This window comes from Callorhinus ursinus, unplaced genomic scaffold (assembly GCF_003265705.2).
Source record: "Callorhinus ursinus isolate GAN/ISIS: 27379988/994484 unplaced genomic scaffold, GSC_fseal_2.0 scaffold9, whole genome shotgun sequence".
Lineage (NCBI taxonomy): Eukaryota > Metazoa > Chordata > Mammalia > Carnivora > Otariidae > Callorhinus > Callorhinus ursinus.
This window is the reverse complement of record NW_027397071.1, coordinates 9,748,730-9,765,181: the sequence shown is the minus strand read 5'-3', so window position 1 is coordinate 9,765,181 and position 16,452 is coordinate 9,748,730. Positions and strand designations below refer to the sequence as shown.

General features: G+C 55.1%; 2 protein-coding genes and 1 long non-coding RNA gene across 7 annotated transcripts in view; 2 read left to right on the top strand and 1 right to left on the bottom strand.

Annotated features, from left to right (window-relative positions):
- The window catches only part of LOC141373402 (uncharacterized), a 142,540-nt gene that overhangs the window by 30,574 nt on the left and 95,514 nt on the right, over nt 1-16,452 (top strand). The window lies entirely within an intron of this gene.
- On the top strand, nt 776-6,313 carry CYB561D1 (cytochrome b561 family member D1). 4 transcript variants are annotated; one of them, XM_025872360.2, is made up of 4 exons: nt 776-974; nt 1,504-1,541; nt 2,155-2,654; nt 5,351-6,313. In XM_025872360.2, exons 1-4 carry the CDS (start codon nt 827-829, stop codon nt 5,448-5,450), a joined length of 786 nt encoding a protein of 261 aa, XP_025728145.1. In that variant the 5' UTR covers nt 776-826; the 3' UTR covers nt 5,451-6,313. The 4 variants fall into 4 exon arrangements, with proteins under 4 accessions (XP_025728145.1, XP_025728144.1, XP_025728147.1 ...); XM_025872359.2 differs by having other exon boundaries at nt 2,107-2,654; XM_025872362.2 differs by having other exon boundaries at nt 2,155-6,313.
- Nucleotides 9,581-15,370, bottom strand: AMIGO1 (adhesion molecule with Ig like domain 1). 2 transcript variants are annotated; one of them, XM_073896194.1, is made up of 2 exons: nt 15,081-15,370; nt 9,581-14,635 (listed from the first exon to the last, which is right to left on the bottom strand). In XM_073896194.1, the coding sequence occupies exon 2, from the start codon at nt 14,533-14,535 to the stop codon at nt 13,054-13,056; it is 1,482 nt and encodes a 493-aa protein (XP_073752295.1). In that variant the 5' UTR covers nt 14,536-14,635; nt 15,081-15,370; the 3' UTR covers nt 9,581-13,053. The 2 variants fall into 2 exon arrangements, with proteins under 2 accessions (XP_073752295.1, XP_025728143.1); XM_025872358.2 differs by having other exon boundaries at nt 9,581-14,600.

Genomic DNA, 16,452 nt, shown 5'->3' with positions numbered 1-16,452 from the left:
TTTGGCCCCTGTCCCTGGCCTGTGGGTTTGCTCCAGGTAGGCCTCCTCAAGCTGAACCACACCTCTTTGGAGGCAGAAAGGGGAAAGGTAGGATCGCTTAGAAAACTTCTGGTGTGGGAGGCAGCAGGAGTGTGGGAGGTCCTGGTCCCTCAGGGTCACCTGGCCCCCCAGGGCCAAGCAGATGGTGTGGAGGTGGGAAGGGCTAGCAGTGCCCTGGTTCTTCCATTTATCCCACTGGAGGCTGGTGTGCCGATAGGGGTGACACTTGCCTCTCCCAACTTGGGTCCTCAAACCTGAACTCACCAGGCATGGGCACTAGTTTTTGGCCTGGTCCTTACCTTCCAATGTCCTTGCTTTTAGGCAGGGAGGACTCTTAACTCCTTTAACAAGACGGAAGAAGGGATGGCAGGAGGGTGTGGGCAGGCCGAGAAATCCAGTGTTTCTGGAAGGCGGTTCCAAGCGCTGGTTTCACACTCTTGGTTCAGTGCTCGGAGTTTGTGATTGGGGTTTGGGGGAAATCCGTTGCCATAAGTGTAATTTCCACAGGCTACTTGAGACGTAAGCCCTTGTGGCCATAAAGATTACAAATGAGGTTGACCGAAGAAACCAGGCTGGCCGCCCCGTGGTCTACTCCGCTTCTGCCCCCGGGGCTCTCCAGGGCCGACGCGCTTTCCCCCCAGCCCCCAGGGGGCGCTGTGGGCAAGGCCGCCGTACTGCCGGCGGCGGCCGGGGGAGGGGCCTCTCCCGCCGCTGCGGCCGCCTCCACGATCGCAAACCCGGAAGGCGCGCTCCAGCAGCTGGGAGTGTGCGCCGGCCCGGCCCGGCCATGCAGCCTCTGGCGGTAGGTCTGGTTCCCGCTCCGGCGAGGGAGCCGAGACTGACCCTCTGGCTGCGGACAGGGAGTGGGATCTTGGCGCACCTGGTGGCTTTAGGCTTCACCATCTTTATGACTGTGTTGTCCCGGCCAGGAACCAGTGAGTGTGCAAGGCGGGGCGGGGCCAGGGAAGGGGGGGCGGAGCCGGGATATGCTGGGGGAGCGTCGCTGGGAGCGCTCCGAGATCTGGAGTGGGGACCCTCCCCCGCCTCAGTGGAGGGGCGAGCTGTGGAGGGGTAGTAACGGCGAGGTGGGGCGGGCCCCGGGAGGTGGGTCCTGGAAGGGTGGGGCTTTGGGAGCGGGGGTGGGAAGGCAGACACTCAGTTGAACTCACCAGTTCATCAGAAGCGGAGCCCCGCGTGGAGGATACAAGTAAAGGAGGCCAAGGTCCATTCTAGGACTGGGCTGACAGCTGCGAGCTGCCGGATGGGGAACCCAGGCCAGACGGGTTTGTCCCCTTGGTTGCTCACCTTAAGCCCCATTGGCTGCTCCGCTTTGCACGGAGTTCCTGATTCGGGCTGGGAATGGTACACTGGCCTGTCCCCTGTAGCCGGATTCTTTGGGCTCCAGCCAGCCACAGGGGCAGAAACATGGTGCCCAGCCGTCAGTCTGTTCTCTTTGATTCTTAGGTCTTTTCTCCTGGCACCCTGTATTCATGGCCTTGGCGGTGAGTTTGGGCTTCTTTTCTGCAGCTGATTTGTTTGGAAATGCCCCCTAGGGAAGCATCCAGCCTTCGCAGGCTCAGCCCTTCTAAGGCTCAGAGAGGTGGGGGAAAGAGCAAGGGCCCCATCTTCCCCTGCAACCTAATTGGGAGACATGGAAGGCTGGGCTGTAGTTAGTGTCAGGTGGTTGAGGGGGGTTGGGAGGGTATGGAAGATGTGTCTTTCTCCCCTAGAGTCTGAAAGGAGGAAGTAGAAGTGGTGCTGTCCAGGCACCCCCCAGCTCCCTCCCCACCCTCACCCCCCCACCCCCTCTCCCCGCAAAGTTCAGGAGGCAGTTTAACATTTGCTAAAGATTTGCTTAACATTGGGCAAGAAATGGGGAGTCATCATTGCCTGTGGAGGAGGTAGGCATGGAGGTCAGTCTGAATGATAAGACTTCCACTCAGGTGTTGATTCCCACTTGTGCCCGGAAGTGCTGACTTGTGAGGCAGGAGGTCCTGGTGGGAGATCTTTAGCCTCCACCCTTTGTCGTCCCTGTTTAGATGTGTGAGAGCACCTCCTTTTTCTTAGGCCTCCACGCTGGGCCTGAGGCTCACTGGCCCTCTCCTGTGTTCACAGTTCTGCCTCTGCATGGCTGAGGCCATCCTGCTCTTCTCGCCTGAACACTCCCTGTTCTTCTTCTGCTCCCGAAAGGCCCGGATCCGACTCCACTGGGCAGGGCAGACCCTAGCCATCCTCTCTGCAGCCCTGGGCCTGGGCTTCATCGTCTTCAGCAGGACCCGCAGTGAGCTGCCCCACCTGGTGTCCTGGCACAGCTGGGTCGGGGCTCTGACACTGCTCGCCACTAGTGGTCAGGCACTGTGTGGGTTCTGTCTCCTGTGTCCTCGAGCAGCCAGGGTCTCAAGGGTGGCTCGCCTCAAGCTCTACCATCTGACTTGTGGACTGGTGGTCTACCTGATGGCTACAGTAACGGTGCTCCTGGGCATGTACTCGGTGTGGTTCCAGGCCCAGATCAAAGGCACAGCCTGGTACCTGTGCCTGGCACTGCCCCTCTATCCGGCCCTGGTGATCATGCACCAGATCTCCAGCTCCTACTTGCCAAAGAAGAAAATGGAAATGTGAGTTCCTGCGAACTCTAAATGTAGGTGGGACACTTGCCTCGGACTTAAATGTTCCCTTTGGTGACCTTCAGGGGATCCATTTCAGAAGTGGTAGGGTTTTTGCACTTCTTAGCTGGGCCAAGGGCTGCAGAAACCCAAATTGCTATTTCTGATGACTACTCAGTGGGCTGAAATGGGGAAGTATACTGGGTGCATTGGAAGGTGATGGGGGTGGGGTGCTTGATCCTGAAGCCTCCACTCTTGTTGGGAGACGGAAGTGTTGGGTGGTGGTGGTGATGGTGTTCGCAGTCATTTCTTGCCTGTGTACCCGATGGAGAATTGGGTTCTGGTAACTTATGAGTGACAGCAGTGGTTTTTGGGGTCTTCAGGAAAGCAGTGTGGAGAGAGACCCTGGGTTATGGTTCCTGTAGGATCTACTGGGCAACCTTAGGCAAGTCACGTGTCTCGGGACCAGTTTCTGCATCTGTGTCATGGATGTGTTTCTAAACAATCTCCAACATTCAGTGTCTATCAGGTTGATGCCACAGAACACACTCCCCGCTCTGGACTATGGGCTGGACCACTAAGCCGACTCAGGACGTCATTCCCTCTGCAGGGACAGGTCTGCTCTCGTGGCCTTCCAGGAATCTGCCGATTGGGCTCCTGGACTAGGGCACAGGGGGTCAGGCACTGTGGAGAGAAGAGTCCCAGATAGGCTCTCTTGAACTCCAAGACAATTAAAAGCACTAAAGTCACTTTAAAGCTTTTGTAGGAACAGAAGGGCATTGGCTTCAGCAAGGCTCTGGCTCCTGGCTGGGCTTCTTAGCTCAGTTAAGAACGTCCTTCAGCCCACCTCAGAATCCGGGCTTGAGGGCTGCAGGACATGAGCGAGCGCCTTTCCCTGCCACGCATTCTGAGCGGTACAGTAGTCCTGAGCATCTCCTAGCCCTTCCTTGTTCTCAGGTACTTGCCCTAGCACATAGCTTTGTGGAGGTAATCCAAAGCTTTTAGAACAAAATGAGAGCTAGGAAATGGGGTAGGGCTTTTCTGATCTAGGAAAAACAAAGTCTCCCTGGTTCCCCTTCTCAGCTAAGCTCTTCTCAGTTGCTGTCTCTTGCCAGCTCTTCGGCCCGGGATGGGGCTGAGTGGGGCGCCAGCTGGCAAAAAAAGGGCTGGGCCCTTTTCCCTGCAGAAACCCCCTCCTTGTTCCAAACTGAAGGTAGTGCCCCAGACTGCCCTTAGTGGTGAGCTGGGTGCCAGACTGGTTAATAGTGGTCTGGCTCGGTCAGGGTAGGGGGGCGGGGGTGGGGGTGGGGATGGGACCTCCATAGATCATGGCAAGGACTGAAGACAGCCGCGCCAGGAAAGCTGGTGTTGAGGCAGGTAGACAGCTCAGTGGAAGCTCTGGGGGGCCTGGGTGTAGGGGCTGGAGCCCCAGGTCCCGGGAGCAGGGCAGGTATTCCTAGAAGGCAGTAATTTAGGTGCCCCAGGTCTTCCTAAGATTGAAGACCTCCCTCTCTGAGTGGTTCAGAAGCAAGGAGACTGGTATGGTTTAACAATCCAGGCATGGGGTGTCCTCTGAGGGAATCTCTGGGGGGGTCTCTGCTCTTCAGAGGGTGATTATTCCTGTCTCCTTGCCTTCTCTCCCCTCTGAGACTACCCAGTGTGGTCTGAACTCGGAAGAGATGGCTCCTGGCGCCGCATGAAGGACATTCTTATCTAGGGTCACTTTGCTCAGGGACTCCATCTCCTCTCCCCCCGTCACAGCCAGTGCTGGGAGTCTGTCTCCAGCAGGGTGACAGGGCGGGGTGAGGTTCACCAGCTTCCGCGAGCCAAGCAGCCAGGGCCCCAAAGCCTGAGCCTGCCTGAGGTGTTGCCTGCTCCCAGGTGGTGCGGGGGCTGCCGGGCGGGCTGACAGCCGGCATTCTGCGGGGGCTGTGCCAGCTGATGTCTATTCCCAGCCCTCGGAGGAAGGGGGAAGTCATTTATATTCTGCAGGAGGAAGGGGCCCCAGCTGGCACCTCTCTGACCAGGAGGCCTGTAGGGCAGGGGCACAGGGCCGAGAGGAGGGCACAGGTGGTCTTCTGCGGAGCCTGTCTGACTGCAGTATGGGGAGTAGGTCACCAGGAGGAGCCCTTCTTCCCCGGCGGCCAGATTGTTGGGGGGTACTTCCGGCCCCCCTCCTGTGTCTCTCCCTCCATCGCCACCTGCCCTCACGTCCTGGGGCAGCAGCTGGACAACCATCAGACCTCAGTGCCAGGGCACTCTTCCTCCCACTGGGAGCTGGGTGGCTGCCTGCTGCATGCACCTCCTGCTCGTGTGCATTTCCTCCTCCGTAGGCCCTCTGGTCCCCCCAGCTGTCTGTATCTCCCCGTCTGGGTTGTTAGCTGGGCACCTCGGCAGTGAGGCAGAGGCCTTGGGGGGAAGAAGCAAATGGCTGCCCTTTTGCCCTTGTTCTCTGGCTAGGGAAAGATGCTAGTAGTCAGCCTGTTTTGCCTTAAAAAAAAAAAAGCGGGGTGCTCAAATTAAAAAAATGCATGTCATTTGCACAGATTTGCATATCAGGCTCACTAAGACTTGATTCCAAATATGATTATATTTCAGACTCAACCTTGAGGACATTAGAAATGTAGATGTTTTTTGTAACCAAATCCAAATGGTAACAGGATTACTGTTCTGGGTTCAGACCCTCCCCCCCCTCCAATCTTTCCCAGTAACCACTTCTTCCCTGGAGCCCCACCCGGGCTGGGGTTGGTGTTGAATGGCAGGAGCTGTGTGTCTGGGGAAGCCTTCCAGCCTCACCTTGGCTGTTGAGCTGCGTCGAAGGTAAGCTGCTGTCCCTTGCCAGCCTGTTCCTCCTCTCCTTACCGGCCCCCAGGGCAGACTGCCCCTCCCAGTCCCTGACACCCCACCCTTCCACCCCGCCCCCGTGCGTGGCTGCTCTGGGTCTTGTTTTTCAAACCTCACTGTGGGAGATCCAGGCATCCTCCCTGAGCCAGCTGGCTGCAGCACCAAGGCCTGCTCAGAGTTAATAATAATCATTAGCTTCACAGCGCTGGGGCCTTTCAGCTCCAGAGCTCTAGGCACTTGCAGGCTGAGTCAGCCAGCCCTCACCTTCCCCCTCCTCCTGGGCTGCTGGAGTGTAATGGAATGGGGAGAGGAGGGGGGTCAGAGGCTCACTTCCCAGCTGAGGCTTGAGGCTTCTTTGCTCTAGGGCGTGGGCCCTGAGCACCCTCTGAGAACATTGCTAAGGCCCTTTCACCTGACAAAAATCAAGACGTGGGGATCACAGTGTAGGCTCCTCTAGGCATGCTGCCCTTCCCTCTGTTATCAGTCTTGACTTTCAGAGGACACCCCTGGTCCTGATGCCCCAGTATCAGCATTTCTGGGGGCCCTCTGCAGGCTTAGGGAGCAGGGAGGCTTCTGGGTTAGTGCTCTGTTGTCCCTGTGTCTGGTTGACATAAGAGCCGGTGTCTCAGGCAGCAAAAAGTGCATTGACCCAGGACCCAGGAAAGCTGCAGTCGGTCTGTTCGGCTCCTAACAACGGTGTGGCCAGAGGCAAATGGCTCACTGCTCCACCTGCCTCAGGGATGTTGGGTCAGAGCAGAGAATTTATGTTAACAGGCATTGGAAAGTCCAAAGCATTAAACAAATGGAAACAGGTGTGTTTACAAGTATGCTCTTGTCCTTGACTCTCTCTTAATTGGCCTGACTCTGGGTTTGATGCTTTTAGGGAGGCAATCAACGGTTATGGATGATGCCAAGGGGACCCAAGTCTCAGAGAGGTTGTGTTGTTGGCCATGGTAAGGGAACACACACACACACACACACATACATTTCCTCCTCCTAGATGAAAGATCAGCTGTCATGCACTCTGGTCAGGAATGCCACCAAGGTTATGAGCCTAGCGAAGCCCGTCCTAAGTGCTGCCTGCCTGGTGGTTTCAGGGCATGGGGCTGATTGTAAGTCTGGAAATCAGTGCACTTGTCCCCTCGTCCAGCCTGAAGTTCCTGGACCAGGTCACAAGTCTGTTCTACATCTCTCCTACCTTAATTCTGCGCTTCTGAAGGAAAAGTGCAGCAGACAAGGCAGGAAGGCAGGAGCAACAGTAATGGACACGACACTGCCCCCCCTCCCCCCACGCGGGTTTCCCCTGTAGCCCCAGGCTGAGCAAGGCCTGCCTCAGGCCCTCATAACAGGTGCTGGAGATGCAGAGCTGTGACACGTGTAGCTTGGTCACAGGCTCCTGGAGGAGGATCAGAGTCCCCTCCTCCTTACAGGATTTTATAGGAATTAAAACACACTTACACTCCCCCCCCCCCCCGGAAAGCAGTTCTACTTCCATGTTAAATTAGGGGAAGGATACTTTCTGTTCCATGTGTCTTGAGAACTGCCAGCAGTCGGCCTGGGGTGCACACACAGAGGCAGGAACCACAGCAGTGCAAGGCTGTGTATTGTGTATTCAGGTTTTTATCTTGTTTTTTCCCAGCCTGGGATCCAGCAGTGAGACACTGGTCAGGTGTTGTGGGCATAGCCCCGGCATGTCTCACCAGCGCAGGCATGGAGAAGACATGGGTGACAATGCAGAACCACAGGCCCCAGACTTGAGGGTGGTTTGAAGGAGACAGTTCTTAGCATGGGGCTAAGCTTAAAGCAGACCCAAAATACCTCCAGTAAGACAGCCTTCCCCCACCCATCCGCCCAGAAGGCTTGGCTAGTCCCCAGTGTACAGGGAATAAGAGCCCCAGTTTTTAATCTACCCGTTATTGTCAGAATTTCCCAGATGATTTTTTTTAACCTCCGCTAAAAGCAGATTAAATAGCTACTTCAGGCCATTCTGTGGTACCAGAGGATTCAACTCTTTGTCTCACTGTATGCATGAGGGGCCCCCAGCACCCTCTCTTTAAAGCAGACTGTGAGTTATCTCGCTGTGCTGAGGATGCCCAGGACTGAGCTGGGCCTTTCTGGCTAGACCCCACCAAAAGCAAAGTATGGCCAAGCAAGGGAGCAGTGGAGGTGAGGGGAATTCAGCACCAAGTTATGTCCAGCTACAGTGCTCCTTCACCCTGTGTGCATGTTTGTGCACAGACACACATGTGCATACACACACCCCTAACTTTGGGGCCAATGACTCTCACCTTATGTATGCCAGTGCCATAGGGTTCCTGGAAGTCTCCCTGCCGGGCTCCGTGTCCTGGCTCATAGAAGGATGGTCCTCTCAGGCCACAGTTCCATGCCCTCTATGTTTCTGGGACAGTAACCACGCTGACGTAGACTGGAAGGCCTCAGGGCAGGTCTGTGTATCTTTACCACTTGGGATTTCCTGCCCAATAGCATATACGCCTGATGAAGAGGCTTGATGTGGCAGCTACTTTAGCTTTCCTCTCTCAAGCCCCACGAGAGGAAGGAAAGGCTCGCTGCAGCCTGACCAGAAAAGCCAACCTTCCTACTGCACAGGTCTGAGCCTTTTCTACAGTGTGGATGGGGAAAGCAGCTTCACAGTATTTTCCTGGGAGACAAGGTAAAGCGGTACAAGAACTACAGCTGCAGAAGGGAAGGAGGTGAGAGCTCAAGAGGAAGGGAGACGAGGCTGGCCAGTGCAACTGAACTCTCAACTTCTGTTCTCCAAGGCACCTGTCCTATCAGCCTCCCCCACTCCCCTGAAATGCCACTAAGAGGAGCTAAGGAGAGTGCCGCAAGACATGGCAGACAAAATTGCACGTCTTGACCAGAACTTAGGGAGTTTCTTGTGGCTTGAGGGTGGGGGGCCTGAGATGCAGCCATGGACTTCTTTGGCATGATGGGGGAAAAGAGCACCAAAACTTTTCAGGCTCAGAGTCAGGGCTTGGCACAGGCCATGATGCGAGAACACCCAGCAGTCTTCCCAGACCCGTTCTCTTTACCGGCGTCCTCGTGGCCAACGTCAGCTGCAGCAAAAACTGCTCTGAAAAGATGAAAAAGTGCCATGTAAATGTAGACTATGGGGGCACTCTGGCATCATCTGCCATTTCACTTGCCTGCCAAGGTTGATTTGTCTGATGTGGCTGGTGAGGTGTCTCCTTCGGTGGTTCCTCAGGAAGAGAACAAGACAACTCTCCAGACAGAGGAGGGCTGCCCTTTGGTCAAGATTTTATCAATGTAGGGAATTAAGTAATGATTCAAATTCCGGCTTTTAATTTCTGTTTTCCTTAGACCATTTCCTCTCCCCTCTTGGACTCTACCATGACGATCTCCTTCCAGAAGTACCAAAAGAGTAGCCAAAGAATTTGCATGTTCAGCGTTTAGTAGAACCGGGTCCAATTCCTGGTAGGCTGTGTCTGTACCAAGAACGTGAGGGTTGCATTTCTCAGTCTACGCAATGCCTAGGACGCATTAAACTGTCAATGAGTATTAACCTGCCCATTCAATGAATATGCTTTGAGCCAAACTAAGATAGTTACCATTTACAGTATGAAAAAAATACAGGTAATAACCAAAATACTGAAACTGAGCTGCTTTCCACCAATTCTTTTAATCCAGTGCAAGCGTTTTTCCATATCACAGTTAGTAGGCTTCATCCAGACTTTTAAGAGAACTCTGTAGGGAGGCGGCCCTCCTCCCCAGGGATCCAGGAAGACTTCATTATCCACAGGATGTAGCCCCAAGTTAAAGAATTTCTAAACTCTCCTGCTATCGCATCAGTGATGTTTCTTATGAGAATCTATCAGGTCGGGAAACTGGTCAGCTGGCCCAAACCAGCCCCACTGCTGGGTTTTGTATGGTGTGTGAGCTAATAAGAGTTTTTATATTTTTAAATGGTTGAAAAAACTCAAAAGCTGTGTGAAAATGATATGAAATTCAAACTTCAATGTCTGTAAATAAAGTTGTACTGGAACCACACTCTGCAGCTTATGTACTGTCTGTGGTGACCGTCCTGCTACAGTGGCCCAGCTAAGTCGCTGTAACAGAGAGCGCCCGGCCTGCAAAGCCTAACGTATTTACTGTCTGGCTCTTCACAGAAAAAAGTTCATTGACCCTGGTCTATTTTCATGCCTGGATGTGGACTCTGCCCTTGCCTTTATAACGGCACTTAAATATTCTCTCTTTAGGCCACACACTTCTGAGGCACAGTGAGCCCTACCCACAGGCTGAAAAGATAAATGAACCAGTCACAGATTGCCAGAACAGAGACTCAAGCCAGGTTTAATGATCATAGTCTAGTTTTCAGAGCCCAGAGGCTCCAAGGTTTGCCAGCCTGGGTGTACATAAGTGGGAGGGATGGGGTCCTGGACACAGGGAGGCCTGCTTGCTTCGCCAGCAGGGCGACAAGGAAGTACAGAGGTAAGAACACACAGAAAATGGGAATCAGTCAGCTTTACTGTCCCCAGCTGGGCTGTCCCCTCTCCTGGCCCCTTCCTAGGAGCCCCATAAATACAGGCAAAGAAAAAAAGATCACAAATAATCACATAGATTGTACAGCCCTGTCATATTCTGTCTCCAGGGACACCTGCTTCCTGGGAGATACGTCTGGTTTATGGGTTCAGGGTGGGGGGAAGGGAGGGAGGGATTTCTCAGCTTTTTCTTATTATCAGACCTGGCAGTTTCCAACATGAGGTTCTAGTGAGCTTATATATGCTGAGTACCTAATCACCCAAGTAGAAAGCTACCTTTGGGTTCTATCAACTGAAACGACGGGAAGAAGCTAATCAGTTCACTCTCCTGGTGGGGCAGCCAGACACATCTACCAGTCTTTCAAACGAGGGGCCTACCTAGTGGATAGAGTAGGGAGACATAGGGCCTCAGGGTCTTTTCTTATTCCTTAAACTGGGTAGGACTTCTGAAGAAAATGGCCCTCCTAGTCCTCAGGAGCTCAGAATGCTCCAGAAGGCCAACTTCATTTGACATTTATCCTAAAGATTTTCAGAGCCCTAGGTGGTGCTCAGTGGGAAACTGCGCGTGGAGATGAGATTTCCCCTGGTTCCTTAATAAGTCTGAGGAGGGTGGCCTGGTCACTATAGCTCCAGTAACAAAATCCTCAGACGTCTCTGGAATATAACAACAAGACAAGTTTTCCTTCATGCCCCTGTCTTTCCAGGGCAGTTAACACAGGAAGAACAACTTACAGCTGCTTGTTCCCCTGCCCGTTTCCTTCTAGGTCCATCATTGACCTAATTCTACATTTCTCACATATATTGTCTTTAATTCAAGAAAGTTTCTGAGGGGTCTGAAGAACCAGCCAGCTCCTCATCATCCCTTCTCCCAGGTGGCCAACCTGCAGTTCTCCTAACTCCAGCCTTTGCAGAGAAGTTACTCAGTGCCACGGAGATGCGGGGAAAGCTTCAGGGAATTCAGAAATGAAAAGTACAAGTGTTTGTATCTGGGGAGCCTGGCGTGGTCACTGTCTCTCCCATGGGGCAAAGTAGCTGTGTGCATGAAGTTGGGCACATAGGTGGAACCCACTGTGAACCGGGGACATTAGTGGGGACTACAGAATCACTGTCCTGAGGGAAGTCAAGGCGCTAGTGTGCATGCACACTTGGAAGCATGCATACCTAGGAGCATGCAAGTACTTGAGGGAAATGCTGCACCTCTCTCGACAAACTAGGTTACTAAGAAAGGATGGACAGCAGTCTTGACATCCCAGGAACAGACAAGGGAAGATGTTGAGTTCCAGTCCCCTTTCCCAGTCTTAACAGGCAGCGGGAGTCAGGCCCTCCTAGCAAGCAGCCCTCACCCGTAGGTAGAGGACATACCCCTTGGAACCTAAAGAGCAGGTCAGAAAACTAGAAGATCTGGAGAATGTCCAGTGGACAGGGAGCTTGGCTGGGAGAAGGGGAGACACTGAAAAAGACCAACGTCAGAGAACATTTTCACCTTTGCCCTGCTCATCCCCTTGCCAAAGCTAGGAGCACTCATCTCCCGGGGCCTGCAGGATAGTCAAGGGGTGCAGTCAACTCCATACCCAAAATATTCTGCAACCCTGGATGGAATGGAATGTTGGGCCCGCTCTTAAGTTCCTCTGGCCTGACCGTCACAACTGCACTGACCTCTGGCTGAGAGGGATGGCGGCGGCAGAACTTTCCTTCTGAAAGTTTAGTGCCCCCGTCTCTGTTAACAGGACCGCCTGGAACCTTGTGGAGAGGGGCAGGGCTCTAAGCCGCACTCCAACTTGCCATTCTGGGGCAGAGACCACCCAATTCCAACCCCTTGGATGATGAAATCCCATGCTTTGGCTTCGCAGCAGGGTGTCAACATAGAGAAGATACATAACCGGTCCCCTCCATCCCCAAGCCCAGTGTAACGCAGCTGGGGCCAGACTCTCCAGGATTCCTCCATTTGCAGAGCAGCATATTAGGGAAAACTCAATCCCACCTGAGCTTGCTAAGAAGCCTGAGAGAAGAGATGGCATCAGGCAATCAGGTAGGTCCAGCTGGATGCTACATAACAGAGGCTGATTTACCCCTCCTCTTCCTCCTCCTCCTCGTGTTGAAGAGGCCCCCCATCCCAGGTTGGGGCAGGCATGCATAAAAGCTCTGCTTTCAGCAGCCCCCACCCTGGTCTGACACACAGGTACTGGGAACCAAGTGCTAACCAAGGGTTTCACCAACCAGAGAATTTGCAAATCTGGAGTTTATCCTCCAACTACGAGTTTTGTGCCGGCACCTGTGCCGTGACACAGACCCCCCCCCACCCCCACCCCCTCGGTTCATGCTGTATCCCTCTGTGCCACTGATTCCAGGCCCTGGCACAGATACCGCATCTCTCATTGTTGCCATATCTGACAGGCAACAGGCCAGACTCCTGCAAAGATCTGTCCATCCAGGACTCATCGCGAAAGAGAGGCCTTAGTGGGAAATCACATCAGCTTTAGGGAACATTAATAAGGTCTCAGCCTTTTCCTAACTCATTTTTCCCAAGGTTTCCAATTTCCCCAGCTGTGAAGTGTGACCTCCTGGCCAAAGAAGATACTACAGCTCTTCCCCAGTGTGGCTCCTGTGGAAGACCCGCCCCCCAACACACACAACGTCACAGATGTGGGTGGGCAGAGATAGAAAAAAAAATTTTTTTTTTCCCCAAATGATTTTCTCTTAAGGAGCTAAGGATGACCTCGAAAAAGTTTAGGGAATCTGCTCTTCCCCCCACCCCTTCCTCATTCCCACCCAATTCAGACATGCTCCTTTTCCTCTACCACATGGAGAATTCCCAGGGCTTTGGGTAAGGGTGTAGCACTTGCCTGAGGATTAATATATCCCTATTTGAAAATCGTGGCAGCCACACCCTGGTTGAGGTCGAGCCAGCTATTGTACCCGTGACCAATTCCCTTGAGGTCAGGGGGAACCCACTCCCTTGGGCAGCCAGCCCGCTCTTCCATCCCCTCATATCCTTCAGGGGTGCATTACCTCTCCTGGGGCAGAATCTCCCCACCAACCCATCCTGCTCACACCACAATGGGTGTATCAGAGAAGACCGAGCTGACCGATTCCGGATCCGACATCCTCCGCTGGCCCTTGCCGGTTGCCTCAGGCACTGGCAGGGTGTTGCCTGGCTTGAGCTTGCCATTTTGACCCTGCCCAGGACCAGCAGGTTCCAGGAAGGCTACCCGCCGGTCAAAACCATCGTCCTTGTCCCCACCAGCCATAGGATCGTGGTTGGGGGTGGTGCTAAGCATGGAAGAGCTGAGGCTGTCTCCTTGATGGCTGGATGGTTTCTCGACACCCCGGCACCAGCATCGGCAAGGGGTAAGGTACAGGTATATGAGGACCAGGACCACACTGAGGATGCAGCCCACTAGGGTGGTATAGGCCGTGTTGAGGGTGTCATGGTGGCCATGCAAGGTGAAATTATACACTTTCAACTCCACAGACAGTGTCTCGTTGAAAGCCTCCCCTGTGGCGTAGCAGGTATACACACCCCCATCCTCAACCCGCACCTGCTGGAAATGAAGACTGCCATCCTTGGACACCGTCACCGTGCCATTGGCCACCTCATCTAGCACCCGTTCATTGCTTGGGGTCACCCACACCTTGGTCATCCCCTGCTGTTTGGTGTCACACTTGATGGTCAAGGTGTCCCCCAGGTGGGCTTCCCAGGCATGCTCCTTGTACTCGCTGCAGTTGAGGAAGCTCAGGTTGAAGACGTTGTGCAGCTTCTTGGAGCTCATGCAGTACAGGTCCTCCTGGAAGTCCATCACGGAGCTCAGCTGCCGGTAGTGCCAGTGTGAAAAGAGCTGGTAGAGCTCACAGTCGCAGTGCAGGGGGTTGTTATGTAGGTACAGCCCATTCTTGATCCACGCGGGCAGCTTCTGCAGGTCGGGCAACGGTAAGTTCTTGAGCTTGTTGGACGAGAGATCCAGGAGGGTGAGTTTGGGGAGCTTGGCTCCTTCCTTGACCAGTTCCAAAGGGAAGCGGGAAATCTGGTTCTGGCTCAGGTAGAGTTTCTGCAGCTGGGCCATGTCGTCGAAGGCGCAGCGGTCCACTGCCACGATGTGGTTATTGTAGAGCAGTAGCACCTCCAGGGCCTGCAGTTCACTGAACAGGAACTCGTCCAGTGTGCGCAGCTGGTTGGAAGAGAGGTCCAGGTAGCGCAGGTTGGGTACGGGGGAAAAGGCCTCGGAGGAGATGAAGTTCAGGTGGTTGTGGCTCAGCAGCAGGGACTGCAGGTGGATCAGGCGCGTGGGGGTCCACTCGGCCCGCAGGCGGCTCAGGTTGTTGTGGCTGAGGTCTAGCAGTGCGGTGTAGCTGGGTAAGGAGTGCGGCACGTTGGGCAGCTGCTGCTTGGAGCAACTGAGGATGTTGCTGGCACACAGGCAGGCAGCAGGACAGCTAACCACAGGACGGCCAGCCCTGGCCGCCTCAAAGAGGAGCAGGAACAAGGAGAGCAGCAGGAGCCAGAGGCCTCGCGGGTCTCGCTGGGGTTGCATAGTGTCACTGGGAAGGGCGAGGAAGGCCACCAGGAAGATCGGGGAGAGAGTCACCCGGGCATGTTCTGGTGGGATAAGGAAGGGTCACTTTCACTCCAGGCTTAAGAGAGAGAGAGAGGAGGGGATTGGGGTCACCAGGGCCTCTGCAGGGAAGGACTGACCCTTCCTCCTCCCTGCCACACTCCGTCCCCCCCCTCCACCCCTATGTTGGGCTAGAAGAGAAACGAAGAGATGCTGGGTAGTTCCCAAGCGCTGTGCCGGCAGTGGGCTCAAAACACTGGGCAGAGGAGGTGAGCACAGGGGCCTACCGGGCTCGGGTCACGGACTGTAAGATGGGGGTATGCCCCGGATGCTAGTTAGGGGCTGCTGGTTTCACAGGGGCTGCACGGGCCGGGTTTGACATTGGGGTCAGCAGGGCCTCTAGAGGGGAAGAGCCGAGGGAAGGTCAACAGGGCACACCTGCTGGGTAGGGCGCCTACTGACAGGGTTGAGGGTTCCCGGGGGCCTGTCGGGGCGGGCACCCCCGGGACCGCTGGTCACTGCACCTGCTCGGCAAGGACGTGTCTCAGCCCATGGCGGGTCCGGGAGCTCCGTCGCGGCCTCCCCCAAGCGGCGCCTCACCGGCCGGCCTGTCGCGGCGCTCGCCTCACGCAGGGGCCCGCGCCCGGCCACATCGCCTCCCGGGGACTTGCCGGGTTCCGCTCCGCTCCCCCGCGCCGCCGCCTCGACCGCTGCACCCGCAGGAGCCCACCGACCACGGCCGCCGCCTCCGGTTCCGCGGGTTCCGCGAGGAGCGGTGCAGGGAGCGGGAGGCGCAGCGATCCGAGCGGAGGGAGCGGCGTGGGGGCAGCGAGCACGGCGCGCGCGCCCGTCGCCGCCGCCGGAGCCTCGGGGCGCGTGCGCGCGGCGGGGGCGGGGCGCACGTGCGTGTGTTTGTGTCGGAGCAGGACGGGCGGCCGCGCGCCAGGTCCTCTTCTCTCCGAGGGAGTGGGGGCCGGTGCCTGGGGACCGAAACCGTCACCAGGGGATTCTGGCCCCTAGCTCCCCTATTGCTTCCTCCACCTTCTTGAATTCTTGTCACTATCCGCCACCCTTCTACCTACCGAAACCGCTCCCAGGGAAACTAGGTCTAGCTGGAATGAATGCGCTGCAACTGACTCCGGGACAAGAAGCGTCACATGTCTTCTCATCCTACAAATTAAAGCCACCTGGCTCAGCTCCCGCCTGTCAGTGTTGGCGGGAAATTCATTAGTCACGTTCTGAGGTTCCCCCACTTCTCTCTCTAGGACTGTGAAGTCTCAAAAATGTGGGGAAAGATTGGGGGAAGAGCCTTGTTTTTGTGTGTGTTTCAGTCTTGTTATTATTCCACCATCGTTGGGGTACCACCGAAGGGTAATTTCCACAGCCTGCAAGCCAGATGGGCAAGAGTGCAGGTAACGGGTTGCTGTCTGTGGTGCATGGCCAGGCCCCAGGGTCCCACCTGTCCAGACGAGACACACACACACACTCACACTCTCTCTCTCTTACTTCGTATAAGACAGGGACGGGCTTCCACTTCTGGAAACCCCAAAACCTTTTCCATATGGAGCAATTCCAACATACCTTCTCTATTACCTAATCCTCAAGATAAAGCTGGGATGGCGGGGTGGTGAGTGGGAGGTCGGCGTGGTGGTCTTCTTTAAGAAGCTGGGGGTTTGGTTTTTTTTTTTAAGATTTTTTAATTTATTTGAGAGAGGATGGGGGGAGAGCACATGAGTGGAGAGGAGGGGCAGGGGGAGAGGGAGAAGCAGAGGCTTCACTGAGCCCGGAGCCCAAGGTCAATCCTAGGACACTAAGATCATGACCTCAGCTGAAGGCAGACGTTTAACTGGCTGAGCCACCCAGGCGCCCCTTACCACCAAGAAGCTGTTAACCAGT